Here is a 23,896-nt window from a genome sequence, read left to right on the forward strand (position 1 = left end):
GGGGGGGGGGGGGGGGGGGGGGGGGGGGGGGGGGGGGGGGGCTGAGGAAAAAAGAGAAATACCAGGTATTCCCTTGTTCCACGATCATTTTGTCTACTTTCTTTTTTCCAGCCAGGGGGTAATTCATCTGCTGAATCGCAGTCAACTGCAACCTAAATGTTACTACAAAAATTAGCAACCCGTAGTGAATAGAACAGCTATAGATCATATCTATCAGAAGCATCTGAGGTATTACAGAAGAAACACTCTTTGCTGACAGACAACCACTGCCAGGTTTCTGTCTTTTGGATTGGGGACTTTGTGCCCCATTTTCTTTGGAACCCAGAGATGTTTTCTCATTTAAAGTGAAGTCCTCTCCAGCACCATGCTGAAACAATAACATTATTACATGAGAATACTAGCAACATCTCAAGGCTACACCAATTGAATTGCTTTCAACAGCAATTTAGATATTACTAGAGAATCAGCAAAACTCTAGTGAATTAAAGAATCAACTTTTTTCAGAGGTATCTTAAGTATATTACAGAAGGAGAAGTCTTTGTAGTCCTGGTAATGCCAGATTTCTTCCTTTTGGTTGTGCAACTCTGTTCCCCAACTTCTTCAAAATCCTGAGATGCTTTCAGCTTGGAAAATGACCCCTCCTCAATGCCAGACTGAGAAAAAACATAATAAGACGAGAATAAGTTGCAGTTCTTAAATGCTACACCCAGTGAATTGCTTTCAACTGCCACCTATATGTTACTAGATAAATCAGTAACCCATGGTGAACTACACAGCTAACAATCAAATCTGTAAGCAGTGTCTTTTTTTGAGAAGGAAATCTGTAAGTAGTATCATAAGTACATTACAGAACAAATAGTCTTTACCGAGGCCTGGTCGGTGTCAGATTTCAGCCTTTTGGATTTGCGAGTCTGAGCCCCACCCCTGATATTTTTGGAATCCTCTGATCTTTTCTGATTTGAAGAAGATACTTCACCATCTCCATGCTGACACAAAAACATAATTACACATGAAGATGCTGTAGGAACCCAACAACAACAACAAAAATACCCAGGGTAGGTAAGAGGTCTGGGCTCACAAGTCGGATCTGGTGAAGGTTTTTTCGGATTGACCCTCGGCTCAAGTAAAGCATTTTAAATTCTCTTCTACAAGGAATGTGGAAAATATGCAATAACCCAAGGCAACAAAAGCTACCATCAAATTCTTTTCTGGAACTTGCCTCCTCCATCAAACTTTTACCTACTCAAGTACTCTTTCCTATAAGGAATGTCCAAAACATGAGTCAGGCTGCCCAAAGATAGATTTTTTTCATTTCAAACTAGTTACAAATGCATGGTGCAACTCTTTTTAGTACTTTTGTCATTTCCAATGTGCCACTGCCAAAATAAATACAAGCAACTTCCCCTTTCTCTTAAAGATCCTTAGAAACAGAGTATTCATTATTAGAATTACACAGATCAAGATACCAATAAAGAGATCAAATCTCATCCAAAGTACTTCCGTTTCTTTATTTTTGTTTTGACTGCACCACCTTTAATATGTGGCTCCGTATGACTTCTCCAAAAAATTAGGGAAAATAATAAACAGATTTTATCATGGTGAGAAAGTTAAAAGGGAGAGAGCCTACTATCTGTCCTTCTCCCACGATGTTGTTCTGCTTCGTAGTTTTGAGATATTTAGAAACTTCAGGCTTTGAATAAAATTTGCTTCCAGTTGATGGATCAATGTAAACCTGAAAGAACAGCAAAAGAAATAAGAATGTAAACTAAAGATGAGGTATGATTGGAGCATTTTATCGGCAAAGTAGCATCACTCCTGCTCTAAAGGCTATGCTTCTTCCAGATAAGTCGCAAACTAGGACAACTGCTGCTTAGTGTTGCAGCAAAAGAACTGTTACACAGAAAAGGGGACTACAGCCAAGCTACCAGAAGCCCCTAAAGAAGTTTCTTAGGAATACTTGGTTGAAGTTCCTATGACAAAAAGAACTCAAAATTTGTATAATTGAAGTTAAATCATGAAGCTTCTTCAATTTGAGTTTTCTCTATAGTATTTCCCTAATTATCAAACCCTGTAAAAATGCAGCAGATCACTGAATCAGGAGTTGGCCGGATGATTAAACTTGTCTGAGGTTTTGATACACATACAGGACAAAATTTGATTTTGCTAAAACACATTATATTGCTATTAACAATGTTCTAAAATACTACTCCCTCTATCCCAATTTATGTGGCACCACTTGACTTGGCACAAAGTTCAAGAAAGATATGTAGACTTTTGAAATTTGTGGTACAAAACAAACCTTAGACATTTTTTGTGAAAAAAATATCACTTGTATGTCTATAAATCATTGCATTAAGGGTAAAAGGAAAATTTTAAAGTAAAGTTACAACTCATTTCATCAAGGTTAAGAAGAAAATTTTAAAGTTAAGTTATTTCTAATTATAGATATGTGGTACTGACTTAAAAAAAGGGTGTCACATAAATTGGGACAAAGGGAGAGCATTTTTATGAAGCTCATAGGGTATTTTACCCTCTTATGTGTGGGGGCCAATGGCCATTTACACCGTTGTTAGCAAATCCTCATGTTCATGTGTGTATTTTTTACGATGAAATCCTCATTTTTTTCCCTTGACCCTAATAGAGGAGCTCCAATCTGAAGTATAAGGAAGGGTAATTTTAACCCTAGTCAAAAGCAGAGTAAATTTGACCATTTTCCAGAAGTATTTTGGCATGTGGAATCCACCCAGCCCATGCTGGAGTGTCCTTAAAATCAAGGGCAAAAACAAGACATGTTGTTAGTGGTAAAGGTATCAGGTATGAATTGCTCCAAAGTATAACCGGAGTACAATAAAGATCTTTTTTTATATAAGGAAAATAATTGTGAAAAAAATGAGTAAATGCCAAATTTACCCCTCTATTTTGTATGTAGAGGGGTAAATTTGGACTTTTTCTCTATATTATAAACCTTATATAACTAGTCCGTGCACCACTCAACCCCTAGAATCTGCATGCTCATCATTACCTCAAGTAACAAATACTATTGGAATTTTGTGTTTGAGATAAACTACCAGAAGGACCAAAACCAGCATATGATCATTTGTATGCAACAGTCTTTGTCATCTACATGGAATTTGAGTGAACACGGTTATCAGTTTTTTTTAAGCATGGAATCATGGAAAAAGACATGCTGATACAACACCAAAATTGACACAATGCTGATCTAACCGAAGGTCTCACTAAAGTCAAAATAAGAGACGCACATTATAACAAATCATCGCCACAAGCATTTCAGAGGTCGGTATATTTCCATTTTCATACCTTGTAAGGTGTACCAGCATGTGAGCCAGACTTACGAGTCTTTAATTCAACTATCCACCCTGGAGGTAACCATTCATGAGAATTATTTGGTCTCCCAACAGCCTGACAATAACATGAGACAGACCTTAGAAGATAAGAATCACAAAGCAAAAATGTAGAACGTAAGAGTTACTTTACCTTCAAAACTCACCTCACTAACATTGTTCCCAGAGCAACTCTTATCTAGATTATCCATTTGACTAACATTGTCCTTGGAGAAGCTCTCATCTTGATTATCCATATGACTAACATTGTTCTCAGAGCAGTTCTTACCTTGACTAGTCATTGCTTGAGTTACATCATCGCAAGAATCTTTTGTGTTCAAGTACCGAGCGACTTCCTTCTTGGAATAAAACTTTTTCCCAGTCTCCCCATTTGTATAGTACTGAAAAGATAAATGAAAACAATATGTGATGCAAGCCATATAAGCAGAAAGACTATGCGCTTTCTTACATGGCATCATTTAACAGTGGTCGATTCTCTATTCCACAGGTGACAACCTTTTATAGTGCAAATTCTAATGTTACAACTCCCCACTAGTGGGATTCCACTGGGAATGTTGTTGTTGTATTCTAATGTTACAGCATCACTGCATACATCAACATTAGCCAAGACAAGACGGGAACACAATTACATGAAGTATTCCAAAGAGAAGTTCTTTATGAAACTCATCGAGAAAGAGTTCAGGACTAAGGAAACTTTTAAGGCAAAGTAGGGGTTTTGTACAACTAGAGGTTCTCTACCCCTTGCACTTACTGCTACACCTTTACTCTGACATATAACTTCCTAACCAAACTAAAACAATTCTGGCCTTAATACAGACTAGTTGATATGCGTATATGAATCCTTTTCTTCCATGTTTTAGCTATGTCCACTCGGGTTCTGAGACACCATTGCTGTATTCACCTCATAAACTTAGTTTTACAAAAGAACAAAAGAAGTTGAATCCCACTTCGCCCACCTAAAGCTGCAACACTAAAAGCTAGAAAGCAGAAAAATGACTTAAAACTCTGTATTTGCAATGCAGAGCAGAACAATACTCGAGTTACACAACTGATAAACCATTCAATAAAAAAGAGTAATATCAAGACTCTACATGCAAGTAGTTTGCCAAGTTGATCCCACACTAAAACAATTACAAAGCTGATATCCCAAGTGTGAACAACCCCATCTAAAAGCACCATAAACCCATCTGAATTTAACTACAGAATTGTCTTATTATCAACTTCAAATCGAAATTCCTTAACCTTACCTCAAAAAATGAATGAACTTTATATCGAATTCGAAGAAATGACAACGAAATTGAGCTACATAGCTGTCCCAGCATATCAGCCGATGCTCAAAAACGAATAGTAAAAAACAAAAACAACAATATCCGAATTTCCGATAACCCCGTAAAATATCACCGCAAACCCATTTGGATTTATACACAATATCCCCAAAAATACACAATAACAGCAACAATATCCTAATTTTTTACATATACGTGTTCGTATTTAACCTACGTACTTAAAAGATTAATCAAAGTAGAAGAAATGATGAGTAAATTTTAGCTCAATAAGTCCAATTTCTACCTTGATTTTTCTTCCGTTTGATACTTTGACATCCTCTGTCCATCCCGGAGGAGGCCAATCCGGCGAATCTACGACGGCCATCTCGCCGGAATCTGACGATTTCAGGTGAAACGGCACACTTGAACTGACGGATTTTGTCTTAGTGTGAGAGGGTCAATAAGCTCCCGTGAAAAGACTATAATATGGAAAGGTTATGTTAGGCAATTACGAGTGGAAAAACACGTGGCAAAAATATATTCTTTAAATTTACTAAAAATAAATAAATTATTTTATATAAATCTAAAAAAATAAAAAAATCATCAACACAAATTTTATTTTAATTTTTGTGTCTAGTATTGATATTAATGGAAATTTAAAACTATTTAGATATACATATGCACATAGTGTAAATAGGGAAATTTTCATTTCATATCAATAACCATACTAAATTTTCTTACCAATCTTTAAATTATGTTTTCTCACAAATAATTTGTCTAATTTTGTGTGGCATGTTTGTTAAATAAGAAAAGAAAGATGAAAAAGATCATGTTTTGATAATACTTCAAAAATGAGAAAAGTTTTACTCCCATTTGAAAATAATGTTATGATTCGAATTAAGTTTTATTTCTTTGTTAGTTTATAATTTGTAATTTTTTTAAAATTAATTAACTTTTTTATGATTTTCAAATACATATTGGTTCTCAATTTTTTTTAAAACAATGCTCGAAGTCGTAATTTCATGAACTAAGACTCAAAACTCCAATCACTATAGTTAATGAAATATATATTTAGTTCACGATATTTTTAAAATGTTTGTATTAAATTATGCATCAATTTATATATTATTTTATATATGATAGAATGTACAATGAATACTATATAATATTAATAATGTGAAAATCAAGCTATTTAAATACGAAATTCCCATTTAAAGTATCACCCACCAACTTTGTTAATTAAAACAAAAAAATCACCAACTTTCTATAAATACGATAATCTCAAAGTTAAACATCAAAGATTCACATTCAATTTATCAATTTCCCTCTTTGAAATTAAACCATATGAAGAATAACCATTGTTTCTTGCCAAAAAAAAAAAAAATTAAACAGAAATGATAACATTCTTTTTTATTTTGTAGAATGTTACTACATGTAACATATTGTTATGTATCTAAAGAGAAGTACGTCTTCGTCTAACTACAAAAGGAATGAACTATTAATAATTGCACAAATTAATCAGAGAGGGAAGCACCATTAATATCGACCACGGAGGGAAAGAATCATTTCTCAAATAATTACGCAAGGGATGAGTATAGTAAATCATAAAGATAATAAAAAAATAATAGAGATTCAATTATCTCAGTGAAAATAGAATTATTCGCGCAGAATTCTTCCTATAGTGGGGTGCTAGCAGCTCACAAATGTATTTCTCGTCACAAGTATTCAGTTTGGAACTTGTTAAGTACAATTGTATATATATTTTCTCTTTTTTGCTCATCTTTGAGAGGACATATATATGCTATAGTTGATAATCTTCTAAGCTTTCACTCTCATGTTCTTGAGTAAGTTATTTTATGTAGGGAAAAAGGACAAATATACCCCCAAACTTTCGTAAATGGTATCTAAATACCCCTTGTTATACTTTTAGAACGTTGATGCCCCTACCGTCTAATTTTTGGAGCATGTATACCCTTTGGACTAACGGAGGGACACGTGTCACGATCTTAATAACCTATCAAAAATTTATTTAATTTTTATTTCCAATTAAATAATCCGACCCGAATAATTAAAAACCCACCCAAATAATTTAAGACCCACCCAAATAAATCCCATTTTCTCATTCTTTTCTAGTTCCAATAACCATACACCCCAAGAACAGATACCCAACACCACTGTTGCAACTCCATCTTCTCCGACGAAGCTCCATATACAAAACCACCTCTAATTGCTATTAAACTCAACCTCCCTTTGCTCTAGAGACACTCCAGCGAATCAGTGAGGTAGTGACCCTTCATCCACCATGAAACCTGACCACCACTCACCCATCTCTCCCTCACTGCTGCTCCAACAATTCCGGCGAATGGAACCAGCGACCTCCGGTGAATCGAACCAGCGAACTCCGGCGAATCGAACTAGCAAACTCCAACGAATCAAACCAGCGACCTTTGAATGGATTTATAATCACAAAACAAAACTCAATAACTTTTTTCGATGACTGAAATTTTGAAAAATAAAGATTGTAGGGTTGAAAACCAAGAAAATAGATCTGTGAAAATCAAAAATCAACAATACATTCAGCAGCCTCAGGGAAAGCATCACATACTGCTATGACCTTTTGGAACACTTCCTGCATTTTTCAAGCGACAATTGGTACTGGTATTCGTACCAGACCGAAGCTTCCTGGTTTGATTGGCAATTCAAGGATTACTCAGCTTTCCTTCATGAATTTCCATTTCCAAGGAATTTAATGCTAACACGGCTTTAGAAAACTTTGAATTTTGCTTTATGATTAGTTCTTGATCTCCTTCTCTTGATAACTTGGTTATAATTTCGGAGCGGGTCTTAAATTACTTGGGTGGGTTTTTAATTATCCGGGTCAATTTTTTAATTGAAAATAAAAATTAAATACGTTTTGGATAGGTTGTTAAGATCGTGACACGTGTCCCTCCGTTAGTCCAAAGGGTATACACGGTCCAAAAATTAGACGGTAGGGGCATCAACGTTCTAAAAGTATAACGAGGGGTATTTAGATACCATTTACGAAAGTTCGGGGGTATATTTGTCTTTTTTCCCTTTTATGTATAATGGTTATTATGACGTACTTAAAAGTTGTATTGTTTGAATAGTCAAATTCAACAAAAAAAATATATTGTTGCATTCGTATTGAATTCTTTAAAAATATAATACTTTTGGAGGATTCAACATGTACTTGTCTGACATTTTTTGAAAAATTTCAACAACATAATCTAAAAGTTGTGATAAAACTAAAATTGAAAAATGGACAATCAGATGAATCAAATGTACATTGTTATTTTCAAATTTGAGAATAACACAATATTTTTTTTTATCGATCCTTAATTTTGTGGTAAAACAACTTCACCTCACTATCCTTTTGGAACTGAGGTGGTTATATTGTTGTCGTGAAAAAAAGAAGTGAAAGTTACAGATTTACAGGAATTCAATACTTTTGTCCAAAATTTGTATAGGTATTAAAATAAATTTTCACCAAGATAAAGAAAAGAAGGAGCAAAAAATTAGAGCTCATGTACACATTATCTCATCTTATAAAGATGATGTACGTGACGACCCAATCGTTCACTATTTTTGTGCAAGTAAATTTCATTGCTCTTGTGCACCAGCCGGGAATTGAACCCGGGTCATTATTGTGGCAAGACTATTCTACCACTAGACCACAAGTGCTACTTGTTTATAATTTCTCATTATATTTATATTGTACTGTATTGAATTTATCTTTTTTCGACAATCAACTTGCTTACAACAATAATATTTATATATTGAGTGCAATCTCACAAAGTGAGATCTATACTACTTGTATTAATTAAGAGTAAAGACATAAAGACACAATCAAAGTTGTCCCATATTTGCATTAAGACACCTTAACTTTCAAAGTGTCCTATCACTCCACAAAACTATTTAATATCGTTGTAAATGGGCCATTTTGACCCATTTTCTCGTCTGGATTGTTACCACGCACATGAAACTCATCATTCCGTGTTTTCACTGCCATGGACCAATTTAAAAGTGTCACATGTCATTTTCTTTCTTTATTATTAATTATTTAATCAATTTATGTCATCTTCCCCAATTCTAAACCCAAAATAGCCGTTGATAGCCCTAATTTTTCGATTTCATGGTTTTTTTCCATAGTAAGATCAACGTTGGTTCTCTCTGTTTGACAACTTTATCATATTTCCCAAGAAAATAAGGTAGGAATTCGTTTTATCTTTTAATTTCCAGTATAAAACGTTAATTTGAAGTTTTTTATGGTTTAATTTCTTCTGAATTTTTGTTCACCAACAACAAAACATGACGGGGAAACAAAACCCGACCCTCAATTTGTAAATGCAATAAGGAACTACTACCAAAATCTTGAAATGATTGTGAAGTAGACAATAAATCAGAAGAAGCCGACAATAAAGACAATCTTGAAAAAACTAAAACAAGTCGAAAAACAGAGGAACTAAACGGAATCTGATAAGAAAGAAGGAAAAGAAAAATAAAAAAACTAAAACATAAAACAAAAGACCTTATAGAGAAGAAATAAATTTAGAAGAAGAAAAGAAAAGGAAAGTTGAGAAATAAGAAAAGAAAAGGAAAAACGACCTTCTTCAAAGAACAGGGTCGGGTCGGGTTGAATTCTATCATAGGGAGTGAGCAACACGCGCGACTACATAGACGAGGGAATGGGTCAAAATGGCTCATTTACAAAGATATTAAATAGTTCTGTGGGGTAATAGGACACTTTGAAAGTTAAGGTGTCTTTATACAAATACGGGACAACTTTGACGGTGTATTTATGTCTTTTCTCTATTAATTAATAAACTTGTTTGCATCTTTCAATTGTATCATATTCATTGTTTAATACTAAAATGAATGCAAGATATGTCTTTTATACATATGTTTATCATGACTTACTAAAGTTATTATACATGATATATATTCTCAATTCAACTTTTGAACATTAAAATTAAATTATTTGATTTGATATAAACAAAATCTGATACGAGAAAAGTCAAATCTAATCTCTCAACTTGAACCTTTTTCTTTGATTTCTCATCCAGTATTTGGTACCTACATTGAAGTTCGACTAAATTTGAATTCGCATTGAAAAGTCCAATTTTTAAGGGTAAAATGCTACCTAAGGACATCTCCAACCCAAACACCAAATTTGGTGTCAGTACTATTTTTTGTATAATTAACTCCAACCCACTGCACCAAATTTTACACCAAAAAGAAATATTTTTTTCTCTCTTCATTATTATATTAATATTTCTTATTTCATTTATATTTTCTTATTTCATAAAACAAATTCTTTCTAAAACATTCACCATATATAATTCATATTATAAAAAATAATTAAATATACAAGAGATTTAATTAAAACATACAATTTATATAATGTTTAATTAGAAGTTTGTATAATGAAATAATATTAAAATATTCAAAAAGTGAATTGGTGTGATGAATAGTGTTACACCAAATTTGGTGTAACACTATTCATCACACCAAATTTGGTGTAAAAATTGGTGTGAGTTGGAGCTCAAAACACCAAATTTAGAATCTGATGTAAAATTTGATGTTAGCTCGGAGATAATCTAATAAAGGTGACTACTTTATACCAAGGACACTTGAACACAAGACCTCTCGAACCTCAAGAGGTATCTCCAACTTCCATTTTATCCAATCAGCAAACATGACTTTTAGTAGCTTAGGTCTATCTTTGAAGAAGTGTGTAATGTGAATAAAGTCAACAATAATATTTGAACTTTAAATTACGAGTGGAGAAACACGTGGCAAAAATATATTCTTTAAATTTACTAAAAAAAATTTATATATACATCTAAAAAAAAAATCATCAATAAAAATTTTAATTTTAAATTTTGTGTCTAATATTGATATTAATGGAAATTTAAAATTATTTAGATATACATTTGCGCACAGTCTAAATAGGGAAATTTTCATTTCATATCAATAACCATAGACTGTCCATAGTTGTTACAAATTAAATTTGGTTGACTGGATTTTCTTACCAACTTTGAAATTATGATTTGTCACATATAGTTTGTCTAATTTTTTGTGGTGTGTTTGTTAAACAAGAAAAAAAATGAAAAAAAAAATATATGTTTAGATAATACTTCAAATAAGAAAAGTCTTTACTCCCATTTGAAATTATTGTTATTATCAAAGAATTAAACTTTGTTTCCTTGGAAGGTAGTTTGTAAATAATTAAATTAATTTACTTTTTTTTTTATGATTTTTCAAATACATATTGGTTCTCAAATTTTTTTAAAACGATGCTCGAAGTCATAATTTCATGAATTAAGAATCAAACTCCAATCATTATAGTTGTGCATAAGATAATGCATCATTTAATGGCCATAGAAGGAAAAAAATAATGGTCATATAATTAATGCAGTATTTGGTGTGCGATATTTAAAATATTTGTATTAAGTTATACGTCAATTTATATATTATTGTATGCATAATAGACGGTACAATAAATACTATATAGTATTAACAATATGTGAATCAAGTTATTTAAATACAACATTTCCATTTATAGTATTATTCATCCACTTTGTTATTTAAAATTGAAAAAATCCACCAACATTCTATAAATAAGATGATCCCAAAGTTAAAAATTGAAGATTCACATTCAATTTATCAATTTCCCTCTTTGAAATTAAACCATATATCAAGAATAACCATGGCTTCTTGCCAAAAAAATTAAATAGAAATGACAATTTTTTTTATAGAATGTTACTACATATAACATATTGTTATGTATCCAAAGAAAAGTACGTCTTCGTCTAACTACAAAGGGAATGAACCATTAATAATTGCACAAATTAATCAGAGAGGGAAGCACAATTAATATCGACCACGGAGGGGAAAAACTATTTCTCAAATAATTGCAGAAGGGATGAGTATCGCAAATCATAAAGGTTATAAAAAATCGTAATAGAGATTCAATTATCTTAGTGAAGATTGAATTATTCGCGCAAAATTCTTCCTACGATGAAGGTGCTAGCAACTCACAAAGACGTCTCGCTCGTAACAAGTAGTCAATTTGAAACTTATTAAGTACTATTATATATATTTTCTCTTATGTTGCATTTCCTCCTTTTTATTCATCTTTGAGAGGACATATATAGGCTACAACTGATAATCTTCTAAGTCTTCATTCTCATGTTGATCTTGAGTAAGTTATTTTTATCTATAATGGTTATTATCATGTACTTAGAAGTTGTATTGCTTGAATAATCAAATTCAACAAAAATATATTGTTTCATTCGTGTTGAGTTCTTTAAAAATATAATACTTTTGAAGGATTTGATATGTATTTGTCTGACATTTTTTGAAAAGTCTGAACAACATAATTTAAAAGGTTGTAATAAAAAATGAAAAATGGACAATCAGATGATTCAAATGTACATTTTTATTTTCAAATTTGAGAATAACACAATATATTTTTTTATCGATCCTTAATTTTGTGGTAAAACAACTTCATCTCACTATCCTTTTGGGACTGAGGTGGTTATTATTGTTGTCGTGAAAAAAAAAGAAGTAAAAGTTACAGACTTATGGGAATTCAATACTTTGGTCCAAAATTTGTATAGGTATTAAAAAAAAATTCACCAAGATAAAAAAAAGGAGCAAAAAATTAGAGCTCAAATACACATTATCTCATCTTTATATCAGAAGTATGTGACAACCCAATCGTTCACAAATTGTGCAAGTTAACATCATCCCTCTCAAATGCACCAGCCGGGAATCGAACCCGGGTCTGTACCGTGGCAGGGAACTATTCATCTCACTATCCTTTTGGGACTGAGGTGGTTATTATTGTTGTCGTGAAAAAAAAAGAAGTGAAAGTTACAGACTTATGGGAATTCAATACTTTGGTCCAAAATTTGTATAGGTATTAAAAAAAAATTCACCAAGATAAAAAAAAGGAGCAAAAAATTAGAGCTCAAATACACATTATCTCATCTTTATATCAGAAGTATGTGACGACCCAATCGCTCACAAATTGTGCAAGTTAACATCATCGCTCTCAAATGCACCAGCCGGGAATCGAACCCGGGTCTGTACCGTGGCAGGGTACTATTCTACCACTAGACCACTGGTGCTACTTGTTAATACTTTCTCATTATATATATATTGTATTATATTGTATTTATCTTTTTTTCGACAATCAATTTGCTTATAACAACAATATATTAAGTGAAATCCCACAAAGTGACATCTATACTACTTGTATTAATTAAACTTGTTTGCATCTTTCAATTGTGTCATATTCAGTGTTTATACTAAGATGAATGCAAGATATGTCTTTCATACATATGTTTATCATGACTTACTAAAGTTATTATACATGATATATATTCTTAATTCAACTTTTGAATATTAAAATTAAATTATTTGACTTGATATAAACATAACCCGATACGAGAAAAGTCAAATCTAATCTCCACTTCCATTTTCTCAACAACTTGAACCCTTTATTTTTATTTTTCATCCAGTGTTCGATACGTATATTGAAATCCGACTAAATTTAAATTTGCATAAGAAAATTCAATATTTAAGGGTAAAATGTTATCTCACAAAGGTGACTACTTCATACTAAGGATACTCGAACACAAGACCTCTCGAACCTTAAGAGGTGTCTCCAACTTCCATTTTATCTAATCAGCAAACATGACTTTTAGTAGCTTACGTGTTAGGTCTATCTTTGAAGAAGTGTGTATTGTGAATAAAGTCAACAATAATATTTGAACTTTAATTAATTATAGTATACTTTAAAGTTCAGTTTCTTGCTTAGCTTGAACATCTTGTGGGGAAGCAAAATGAGATACTATAGTCTCATATTCTACAATTCTTCCTTGCCAAATTATATCATGACTAAAGGTGTGCCTTTGGTAGAAAGTAAATGTTTTTTTCACAAAAAAACATTATTTTTTTAAAAAAAGTTATTTTTTTATAATTATTTATTTGCTAGTATTTGATAAGTAAGTGATTTTTTTATTTATTTTAAGAGCATTTATAACTTAGAGTGAGAGTTCAAGGGGATGGGATGGTCGTCAAGGTTTACGTTGAGGGTGGGAAGCATTGGATATGTGGAAATGAGACGATGAATTTGAAATATCACTTATGAAACTTGGTTAGTTGGTTTCTTTAATTACTTATGTCTATTTTCTCGCTTTCAAGAAACTTGTTTTTCTTTAATATTTTGACCAACAGAATATAAAAAAAAAATTTAAAAAACATTTTTTTTAAAAAAATATTTTCTAGAACACACACCCTTAGGCTCGATAGGAATAATAACTTGTTATAACCAATTAGTTTAATTTGATAGGTTCGAAGAAGTCCTTTTGTAGACGCATGCATGATGATCATATTGTATTATTAATTTGTGTGTTTCTCATGGAAGACTAAGTACTCATTGAAGAAGTCACTTATTGTTGCTTCAAAATACATATTAAACTACTAATCACTGCACATCACAATTAATTAATTGTCATATTATTGAAGTCGACACCAAATACTTCCAAAAAGAGCTGTTTTTTACTATGCCCAAATGAATATATATATAGCCTATAGGGAGGGGGATTAACAACTCATGTAACCATGCACAAATATTGTTTTTTTTTTCTTTAATAATAGTAATATCCGAATTAATTTGTGTACAATTCAACTATTATATTTCATATCTATAAATTTTCACTACTATAAATCTAAATAATCATGTCATCTGCAATCAGAGTCACTTTCAAAATACATTTTAATATTATAATTTTTTTACCGTCCAAAGGAATTACATACGAGAAAAACAAATTATATATACAACCTTTTTACAATTTTATAATGGTCACATTCAGTCAATTTATATGCCCTCAACTATTTCGTCTATACATCTTTTTTTCTCTCTTTAAATCCAAATTTAAATTCTACTACTTTTCATGATTTTACTTATTTTATTGATTGCTAAAACCTGGATTGATATGATTCTTTTACGCTTAGGACACCAAAATATTAAATCACGCGATACTTGTTTACGATCTTTTTCTTTATAATATATATAATTTAATATAATGTGGATTATGTTACTTTATAAATTATAAGTACTCTTTAGTCTTTATATCCATGAGAAATCTAGCTGGTTTTGCCCACCATTATAAATGGTTTGTACTACTTTAACATTATTAAATTAAGCACTATGCTTTGAATAGAGACTAATAAACAATAATTTGCTACTTAATTTGTCTACGAGCCTACCTACTTAATTGTCTATGAGTTGACTTTTTTTTACATCACTTGCAATTTTCGTACTAAAAAAAAATATTTCACATTTTTTAATTTTTTTTTTTTACTTAACACTTATTAAGTCGGTGGCTGATCTAAGTATTGATTGGTTGATAGTTCTATTCAAAAACTGGTTTAATTTTTGGCATGTTTTCACACTATTATCTCACTATACTTTGTTTGCATAATTTATATATTGAAATTTTATGAGCGATGATGTAGCTCTTCAACTACTACTATTTGTCGGACGATATCTATGACGCCAGAGCATAAGAGTTTATTGTAAACAATCTTAGCGTTTATATATTTATAAGAGGTTGTTTTCAAAGCTCAAACGTGGGACCTTCTGATCACATGACAATAACTTTACCAGTTACGTCAGTTTTTATGTTTTGTATGCAATTAAAAACTTAAAAAACAAGAGAAAGAAAGAAGACGGAGAAGAAAATGTAATTCAATCAATTTGAAGTACTATATCATGACTTTCCTAGTATACATCTTTGATTTCCATGTACAATACAATGATTATGAAGAAAAAAATGTCTATCATCAAACTTAGCTACAAAAAGAACTTGGGAATTTGGTGAAACATGAAGAAGTCAACACCAATTGATCACAAAAGGCCACCTAAGAGTTTGACCTAACGATCAATAAAGTCGATGAACACCTTAAAAGATCAGCGCTCAAATTTCAATAGAGACAAAAAAAAAAGTTTAATAATTTCCTTCTTACATGCTAAATCTTGATGAACATAGCTATCAGTACAGGAAGTGAACGTAAGCTAACCAGAACATGATGATTAATTGTGAAGTGGATTTGGTCCTCCGGGAACGGTTCGATGAGATACTCTATAACTCTTGTCTATAGCTTCATTTCTTGATTTTTTTGGAGATGGTGCAGAGTTATTCCATGAAATTGTTGAATTCAATCTTTGCTCTATGCTTGTTGGAGTAATTTCTTGAATTTTTCTACAACTTGATAATTGACTAATGAAGAGTATAATTACCAATATTAGCAGAAATTGAAAAGAAGGATATTGAATTTTCATGATGATTATATGATGAAGAAATATTAGGGAAAATATGGACAGAGAGGGAAATAAGTAGGTTGATCTAATTTTGAGTTTTTTTAGAACTTTTGTTGAATGGTGACAAGTCTTTATATTAATATGTGTTTTAATTTAAAGAACTTGTGGTGCAGATAAGAACCAGAAAAAACTAATATTGTCTGGTATAAAATGACATATATACCCTCATAATATTTCCAACTTTTCAATTCTCAAATAGTTTATGAGAAGTTTTTTTGTTTTGTTTTGTTTAAGCATTTGATATTCAAAGTCAACTGACTCGATTATGAGAAAAACTTAAAGAACTCTACCTTTGTGAAAGGTATAGTCGATTAAGGGACCGATAATAAAAAATAATGTGCTTTGATTGATATCATATTAATAAAAAATGTAAAATTTTGATGAAAATTTATGATGAATTTCATTGAATATTAACTTATCAAGAATATTTTCGACAATTATTTTCATCAAATATCTCATATTTCTGACAAAATCGTCCATCGAAAATTTATATTTATTTTATTTAATACTAAAAAAAGGTTTGAAAGGGCAAAATAGTCATTAAATGAAGATAGATATTAGCAGAGTGAAATGTGAATAAAGATGTTGCTTAGAGGTTTTGAAGAGCTGACAAAAATTTGGTGGGTTGTGTAGGCATTTATTTGCCCATTCATTAATTTTGGTGAGTAGTATCTTTTATTTAAATAAAAATAATTAAACAGTGTTAATATTAATTGGTTGGTTGGACTTTAATGAAAGTTTTTTCAGGAGCCCATCCTTATAGGCATGTGGTGCAAGTGCAAACCCAGCAATTGTCTCATGTTATTGCCGTCCTCGATTTCTGTCGTTCACTTTTAATTGTCCATTTATATTTATTAAAAATTAATTTAATATTAAGAAAACAAATATAAAAACAAGTAAAAGTATTATCGTTTTAGTTTCCTAAATACAACAGGAATGATTAAACTAATTATTTGATTAATCGGATCATTACGATTTCAAATTCAAAATGATTAAACTGAATATTTTTTCTCATAATTTTCAAAACATTTAAGTATAAAAAATTAATTCAAGAGGACTTTTGTTTCTAACATGACGTAGGCCATTGGTTTTGGGTCCTCTGGGACCCTGTCCATATTCAACTTATTAAATGATATGGTTTCTAGAGGGCACATATTTTCATTGAAATATAATAAACTTTTAATTATTCCACAAAATTAAGGTAAAGAAAATCTCCTGCAAACTGCAAAGTTCCCATGAAACTTAAATTCATTGAAATAATAAACTGCCAATAATTCAGAAGTCTTGATGGTAGAGATTTTCTTGATTTTTTTATGGTGCGAGTTACGATTTTAAGAATTATTTATTTTCTTTTTATTCATCGAATTTTGACACGCTCATACCTACAACGACTAGACGATTACTCCCTACACACCATTAAACATCACTATTTAACACTTGGGTTCGTCCTATAGAAGAACAACAACCCAATTAATGTCAAGAAAATATCCTACAATGTTCCCTTGAAACTTCAAGTGCGGAGATTTTAAATAAGCAAGTATGGAAATTAATACAAAATAATTTGAATATATTTGATCCTTCTGTTCATTTTTATTTGTCCACTATTTCAAAAAAAAATTTCATTTTTGCTTATGGTCATTTTTAACATATTCAAAGAAAAGACAATTATTTTTCTATATTGTTTACCCTTAACATTAATATTATACATCAATCTATAGAGACAGTATGATAGTATGCCAAATACAAATATGACAAGTAAAAGTAAATAAACAGACCAACATTTTTAATTCATATTGTCAACATTAAACACCGAAAATTACATCAATGTTTATCACCAGGTCCTCCATAAACAATCAAATGACCGAGTACATCTCCTTGATCTATAAAATCTTGAACTTTATATAAATTTGTGCTACTCTCAAATTGATTTGTGCCAATATGATCTAAAGAGTATGTTACAACTTTATCATCCACAACATACATAAAAGTGCACTTTCTAAAATATGCATTTTCTAGTAAATTTTTATTTGGAAAAAGTCCACTACCCATTGGAGGGAAAGGTAATCCTTGTGGACTATATGTTATACCTCCATATTGAGCACTTAATGCATGAGCTTGTAATGTTGTAAAAATACTTTTAGGCCAAAATCCCACTTGTTTGTAGTCCTCTCCTAGCATAACCCACCAATTTCCACTAGTTGTATCCTATAGTCAATATTGATAACAAATAAATATAGTAAGATAATGAGAAAAATTCGTAAATAACGTTATCAACGTCAAGTTTTGCAGAAAATAGTGAGATTTTGCTATATTTTGAAACGTAGAAGCATTATGATTATTTCAAAATGTAGCAGAACACATAAACACGCACACAGACCAATAGTGTAAATCGATATCATAAAATACATTTATATATTGACAACAAATAAATGTAGTAAGATAATGAGAAAATTTCGTGAATAACATTATTAGCGTCAATTTTTGTAAAAAAAATAGTGAAATTTTGCTATATTTTGAAACGTAGAAGCACTTTGATTTCAAAATGTAGCAGAACACATAAACCCGTACACACAAACCAATAGTGCAAATTGATCATAAAATACATTTATTGACAACAAATAAATGTAGTAAGATAATGAGAAAATTTCGTAAATAGCATTACTAACGTCAAATTTTGCAAAAATCATGAGATTTTCCTATATTTTGAAATGTAGAAACACTTTGATTTCAAAATGTAGCAGAACACATAAACCCGCACACAAATCAATAGTGCAAATCATTCATAAAATACATTTATTGACAACAAATAAATATAGTAAGATAATGAGAAAACTTCATAAATAACAAAATTTTGCTATATTTTGAAACATCGAAGCACTTTGATTTCAAAATGTAGCAGAACACATAAATATGAATTACCTGTTCAAGATACATTAGTTGTGAACTCACAGGTCCACCAATTCTTGAAGGTACAAGTGGCATTCCTAAAGGTATATTTGTGTCTACTAGGACAAAGCCAGAACATAATGTATTAAAACAACCTGCGCTTCCAGCCTATAATAATACATAACCAAAACAAAAAGAAAAAAAACATTTAATTATAATTAGTAAACATTAAATTTTGATCATAGAAATTAAATTTTGTTCATAATTACCTCAAATTTTGCATAAAGTCTTGGCTTATTGTCACCATTTAGAGTAGGATGCACCTTCATTAAGTTTGACAATAATATAAATTAGTAGTATATATATTAATTAACTTATAAATAAAACGGAGATTGTCCTATAAATGAACCAAATTTCGATAGAAAGTCCAACAAAAATTAGTTATTTTCTCGATATTATACAAATTTCTAGTACACCATCAGGTTTATCAGATGAGTTGTAACAACATATAATCGTCGATGATATATATATTCTTTTCAAATACTGTCAGTGTATAAAGTTTAAATGCGTTTTCTAATAAGAAGTAGAAGTGAGCTTACAATCCAGCCAACTTCAATGGCATCACTTAGTCCAGCTTCAAGCCTAACACGAGCTCCACTAAACTGATCTTTTTGAACATTAATTGGTGCATGTATAGTAGTAATCATGCCACCTCCAAGTATTATATTTCTATCAGAACTTGGAATTTGTGTTTCTGCATACTAAAATCAATAAATAAAAAAATTCCAAAATAAGATAATTTATATGCAAATGATTCAAAGTGGACACTTGACGATTTTTATTCAGTGCATATCTGAACTTTACTTTGGTCTAATTACCCTAATTGAACTTGACGAGGTTATCAAATTTCCATGTTCGGGGTAAATTAGGCGAACATAAAGTTCAGGTGTGCACTGAATAAACGTAGGGGTTCAAATTTATTCTGGCAAAAAAAAAGGGGGGTGGGGGGCGGGGGTCAATACACACCTGGTAAGGATTCACATCATCTAGGGAAATTGAGGCCTTAGAATTGGTTATGTTGTTTCCCTACATGAAGTACAAGTACACCTTATGTTAGAGATTCAAAAATAGGAAAAATTTGAGGGGGGAGGTATTATATTAAAAATAAATCATTTTTTATGCATTGACGATGTAAAAATGTTACATATTTGTATGATTAATTTCGATAAAAATTCCCCATAACGTCATAAAAATAATCATGTAAATAGTATTCGATTAGAAGAAATTACTCTCTCTTTGTATTTCTTTGTCCTTTCGACTTACATGACCATTACGATGACTTTTGTCCATGCATTGCATATGTTGGTGTTGAATGAGATCCTCTTTCGTAACTCTTTTAATAGGAACAGTTCCACTAGGACATCCATTGCCTTCCAACCCAATCTTTGAAGGTCTTTCAAAGATCGAAGCCTTTGCATCTATTCTTGATTTGGATAAAGTAGGTTTCATCTGCATCAAATTAAAATACACATATTTTTGTCATAAAAATTACTAAAATTGAATATAGAAGTATATACTACAAACATACCTCTGGATGAAAATCATGATTCTGTAGTAGTGGATGATCAAAAGCAGGTTGCTCATAAAAATCTACGCAGTCGTATAAATCTCCATCATTGGTCTACAATCAACCAAAAAAAATGAATTTATTTTTTTGCTTTTTTTTTAATAAATAATTTTGATATGCTTCAAATATTATGATATATATCACCTTTATAGTCTTGATAGCTGGCTTATTTATAAGTTTTAATTGCCTCTCCAATTCTAAATCTTCAACCTCAGATAGGCTTTGTCTTGCTTCAATTTTGGCATAGCTCAACAATAGTGAAATTGCAACAACAATTTGTAATATCTACAATTTGAGAAATAATAATTTAGCAACATTATGTTAAATTTTTTTGCCTTATGTTAAATTTTTGGTCTAATAATATAAATCCTTTGCCGTTAGGAAAAAAAGTCTTGTTTCCCCTTGACCCCTAATGGAGTTTCAACTCGGGGATAATTTTAAACTATAATCAAAAGGTAAAGGATAAATTTGTATTTTATTTCTCGAAAAAATTGGGCACATGTAGACCCATTTCATGGTGAAGCATTCCTCAATATAATGGCAAAGGTTAAACACGAAACGATTTGCTATTATCAAAAGTATGAGTAAACCAGAAGTATAACGTATGATAATATTGAACGATTTTAGATTTAAAAAGCTTAAGAAAATGAATTTATGAAAAGTTACCTGATTTGACATGGTGGTGTTGAAATTTGATGCAAAATGAAAATAAATCTGAAATACAACATATATATAGATTTATTATACTAGTAGAAGATGAGAGAGTATTTATTTGAATAGCGTAAAAGTCAAAGTCAAATGTTACAATTAATTTTCTATATTATTATTTTGGATTTCTTATAAAGGAGATTTTTTTAAAGTATTCCAATAATTGTGGGAATATGATATTACTCCTTCCCTCTTTTTTGGTTGTTGTTGTTGTTGTTGTCGCCGTTTTATTTTCGAGAGTCAAACAATATGAATTTTTACTAACATTTGAAGATATATATTTTTCATCATACTGATATGAAAAAAATTGCAATTTATAGTACTTTTCGTATGGTTTTTGAATATCTAAAATTTTATTTTAAAATATCGAATGAATATGTAATCTAATTTAGCTTTGAAAGTTAGTCAAATTGACTTTCAAAAGCGCAATAAGACAACAAAAAAGGAACGAATGGAGTATATTTTTGTGGTCATGATCTGTTCTATGATGCAGAAGGTTAATAATTAATTTCTGTAAATGAATTAATTTTTTACTTTGAAAAATTAGGTGCCTTTTTAAATTTTATATGTTCATAATCTGAAATTATCTTTAAAAACCATTTCCATTTTAGCAATAACACAGTGTTTAATTGTTGATCCCCATATATCTCGAGAAAACATCAATCTCCTTCCCTCCTGAGTACGTTCACGATAAAATGACTGAACTTCACTTATACGTCACTTTAGACACTATATATCTAAAATTATTTCAAAGTAAATAGACTTGCAAATTTTTACATACGCCAAGCAAGTATGACTTAAATTATAATCCCAAAAATAATTACATATGTTATATATGTTCACATGGTCCTCCTTATAACACTAAATTACCAGATTTAGCACCAGAATTTGGATAATCAGTAGCCCTATACAAATTTGGACTATTTGCAAATAATTTCACTACAATATCATCTAAAGATTTAGTTTCATTTTTATTAGTTAAGTAGGTACTCTTACTACAATATCCATCTTTTTTCATATCTCCAACTGGAGAATAGCCACTACCCATCGAAGGTTCTGATACACCTGGTGGACTATATATACACGACTCCTCCAAATTCAACACTTGTTGCAAATCCATTTAACTTTGTAAATATCTTTGATGGCCAAAATCCAACTAATGTATAGTTTGGTCCCATTTTAAACCACCAATTTCCATTTGACATGTCCTATATTATAACCAAAAAGAAGAAAAAAAAAGTTAAGTTTCATTAGGACTCGATACAGTATTTGAAGTTTAATGAATTCCTAATATGATCACGTAAGTTCATATCAAACAAAAGAATTGGATTTACAATTAAATATTTATAGATATTAAGTAAATTTTTAAAAATATAAATACAAAATTTGAACAAAAGCTAATGATTCTGTAATGTCCCAGTCTGCTAGTGATATTGTCCACTCTAGGCCTAGGCCCACATGACTTTAAAATGCATCACTAGTTGGTAAGACGTGCTTACTTATATACCCAACATCTTTCTTGTGTTTTTGCTGATGTGAGACTTTTTTATCTTAAGCTGGGACGTCACAGATTCACATGAACCCGTAACTTATAAGCAAAATCATAAATAGGTCCACCATAAGTTGAGCCAGGAAGTTCCCCATCTAAAGGTATTGCAGTATTTATATGTATGAATCCAGGACATCGAGTATTAAAACAAGCTAATTTTCCAGCCTGTCATCGTAAGAAAAAAAAATCGAATATTAATTAATACATTGATTTTCAAGTAAATCATAACATAATTAGTTTTAATACGAAAGAAGCACCTTAAAATATGTGTATAATCGTGTATGAGTGTCTACATAGACAGGTGGATTCACCTAATACAAAATTGAGAGTCAGTAGATATACAATCGCGATTTATATATAACTTGAGTTAAAAGATACTAATACGAATTAATTAGTATTATTAAACTTACTGTCCAACCAACTTGTATATTATCGATTCCATTTTGAACCTTAATACGACCCCCACTATGTTGATGTCCACTAAGATTTTGAGGATTAAGCAAGCTTAAAATTGCTCCTGCTCCTGCCATTTGATTACTTGGATTATTTGGGATTTTCACTACTGCAAACTGAATTAAGCAAAATCATAACGATCAGAATAAATGTGATCTTATTATATGTATATTTTTAAATATTATTTTTTGCATATGTATATCGTATACATATATAGTCATAGAATATGGATGATAAAAACATACAAACCTTGTAGCCTCCTCCAAATTTTGTATGAGATTTGGTTACATTTGAAGCATGAACTCTATACCCTACATAGAAATAATAACCATATATATTGTGAATAAGAATATAAAAAGAGAAGTTTGAATTTTTGAAATTTTAAAAACTTGTAGAAAATCTTGCAACAAACTCACATCACCATCAGGAGAATCATCTGCACCTCTAATTTGTGATAAAAGTCTTTGTTGTATTAGATCGTCTTTAGTAATTCTTCTAATAGGAACTGTTCCAGTAGGACAACCTCCGCCTTTTAACCCTATGTTAAAAGGTCTATTAGAGTTTGAAGAAATGTCATCTTTTTGTAAATTGGGCAAGGTAGGTTTCATCTGCATCCAAAAAAGTAAATTT

The 23,896-nt window shown here is 30.9% G+C and overlaps 2 protein-coding genes, 3 non-coding genes and 1 pseudogene across 5 annotated transcripts in view; all 6 read right to left on the reverse strand.

Moving 5' to 3' along the window:
• Positions 1–5,118, reverse strand: part of LOC125843203 (uncharacterized) — a 16,061-nt gene extending 10,943 nt beyond the window's left edge. The window contains exons 1-8 of the mRNA XM_049522416.1: positions 4,932–5,118; positions 3,509–3,742; positions 3,319–3,420; positions 1,628–1,732; positions 867–986; positions 525–653; positions 236–367; positions 63–152 (exon numbers count right to left, since the gene is read on the reverse strand). Of these exons, the coding sequence (XP_049378373.1) occupies positions 63–152; positions 236–367; positions 525–653; positions 867–986; positions 1,628–1,732; positions 3,319–3,420; positions 3,509–3,742; positions 4,932–5,012 (993 nt within the window). The 5' untranslated portion in view covers positions 5,013–5,118. The remainder of the gene's footprint in view (positions 1–62; positions 153–235; positions 368–524; positions 654–866; positions 987–1,627; positions 1,733–3,318; positions 3,421–3,508; positions 3,743–4,931) is intronic.
• Positions 5,119–12,317: 7,199 nt separating this feature from the next.
• LOC125843401 (small nucleolar RNA snoR114) lies at positions 12,318–12,405 on the reverse strand. The gene has a single exon (XR_007443999.1). It is a non-coding gene; the product is annotated as a small nucleolar RNA snoR114 (small nucleolar RNA).
• A 214-nt stretch (positions 12,406–12,619) lies between these two features.
• On the reverse strand, positions 12,620–12,707 carry LOC125843395 (small nucleolar RNA snoR114). Its single transcript, XR_007443993.1, has one exon. It is a non-coding gene; the product is annotated as a small nucleolar RNA snoR114 (small nucleolar RNA).
• Positions 12,708–12,712: 5 nt separating this feature from the next.
• Positions 12,713–12,783, reverse strand: TRNAG-GCC (transfer RNA glycine (anticodon GCC)). Its single transcript has one exon. It is a non-coding gene; the product is annotated as a tRNA-Gly (tRNA).
• A 5,081-nt stretch (positions 12,784–17,864) lies between these two features.
• LOC125843204 (uncharacterized) lies at positions 17,865–21,870 on the reverse strand. Its single transcript, XM_049522417.1, has 10 exons — positions 21,862–21,870; positions 21,223–21,270; positions 20,701–20,841; positions 20,518–20,610; positions 20,253–20,438; positions 19,956–20,015; positions 19,529–19,690; positions 19,199–19,252; positions 18,963–19,097; positions 17,865–18,248 (listed from the first exon to the last, which is right to left on the reverse strand). Exons 1-10 carry the CDS (start codon positions 21,868–21,870, stop codon positions 17,865–17,867), a joined length of 1,272 nt encoding a protein of 423 aa, XP_049378374.1.
• A 223-nt stretch (positions 21,871–22,093) lies between these two features.
• Positions 22,094–23,874, reverse strand: LOC125843205 (uncharacterized; annotated as a pseudogene).
• Positions 23,875–23,896: the final 22 nt, after the last annotated feature.

This window comes from Solanum stenotomum, chromosome 10 (genome assembly GCF_019186545.1).
Source record: "Solanum stenotomum isolate F172 chromosome 10, ASM1918654v1, whole genome shotgun sequence".
NCBI lineage: Eukaryota > Viridiplantae > Streptophyta > Magnoliopsida > Solanales > Solanaceae > Solanum > Solanum stenotomum.

Coding starts and splice junctions, on each gene's coding strand:
- LOC125843204 (XM_049522417.1), bottom strand. Junction 20,842..21,222: donor ACACCACCATGTCAAATCAG/GTAACTTTTCAT, acceptor CTCAAATTGTAG/ATATTACAAATTGTTGTTGC. Junction 19,253..19,528: donor CCATTGAAGTTGGCTGGATT/GTAAGCTCACTT, acceptor AACTTAATGAAG/GTGCATCCTACTCTAAATGG.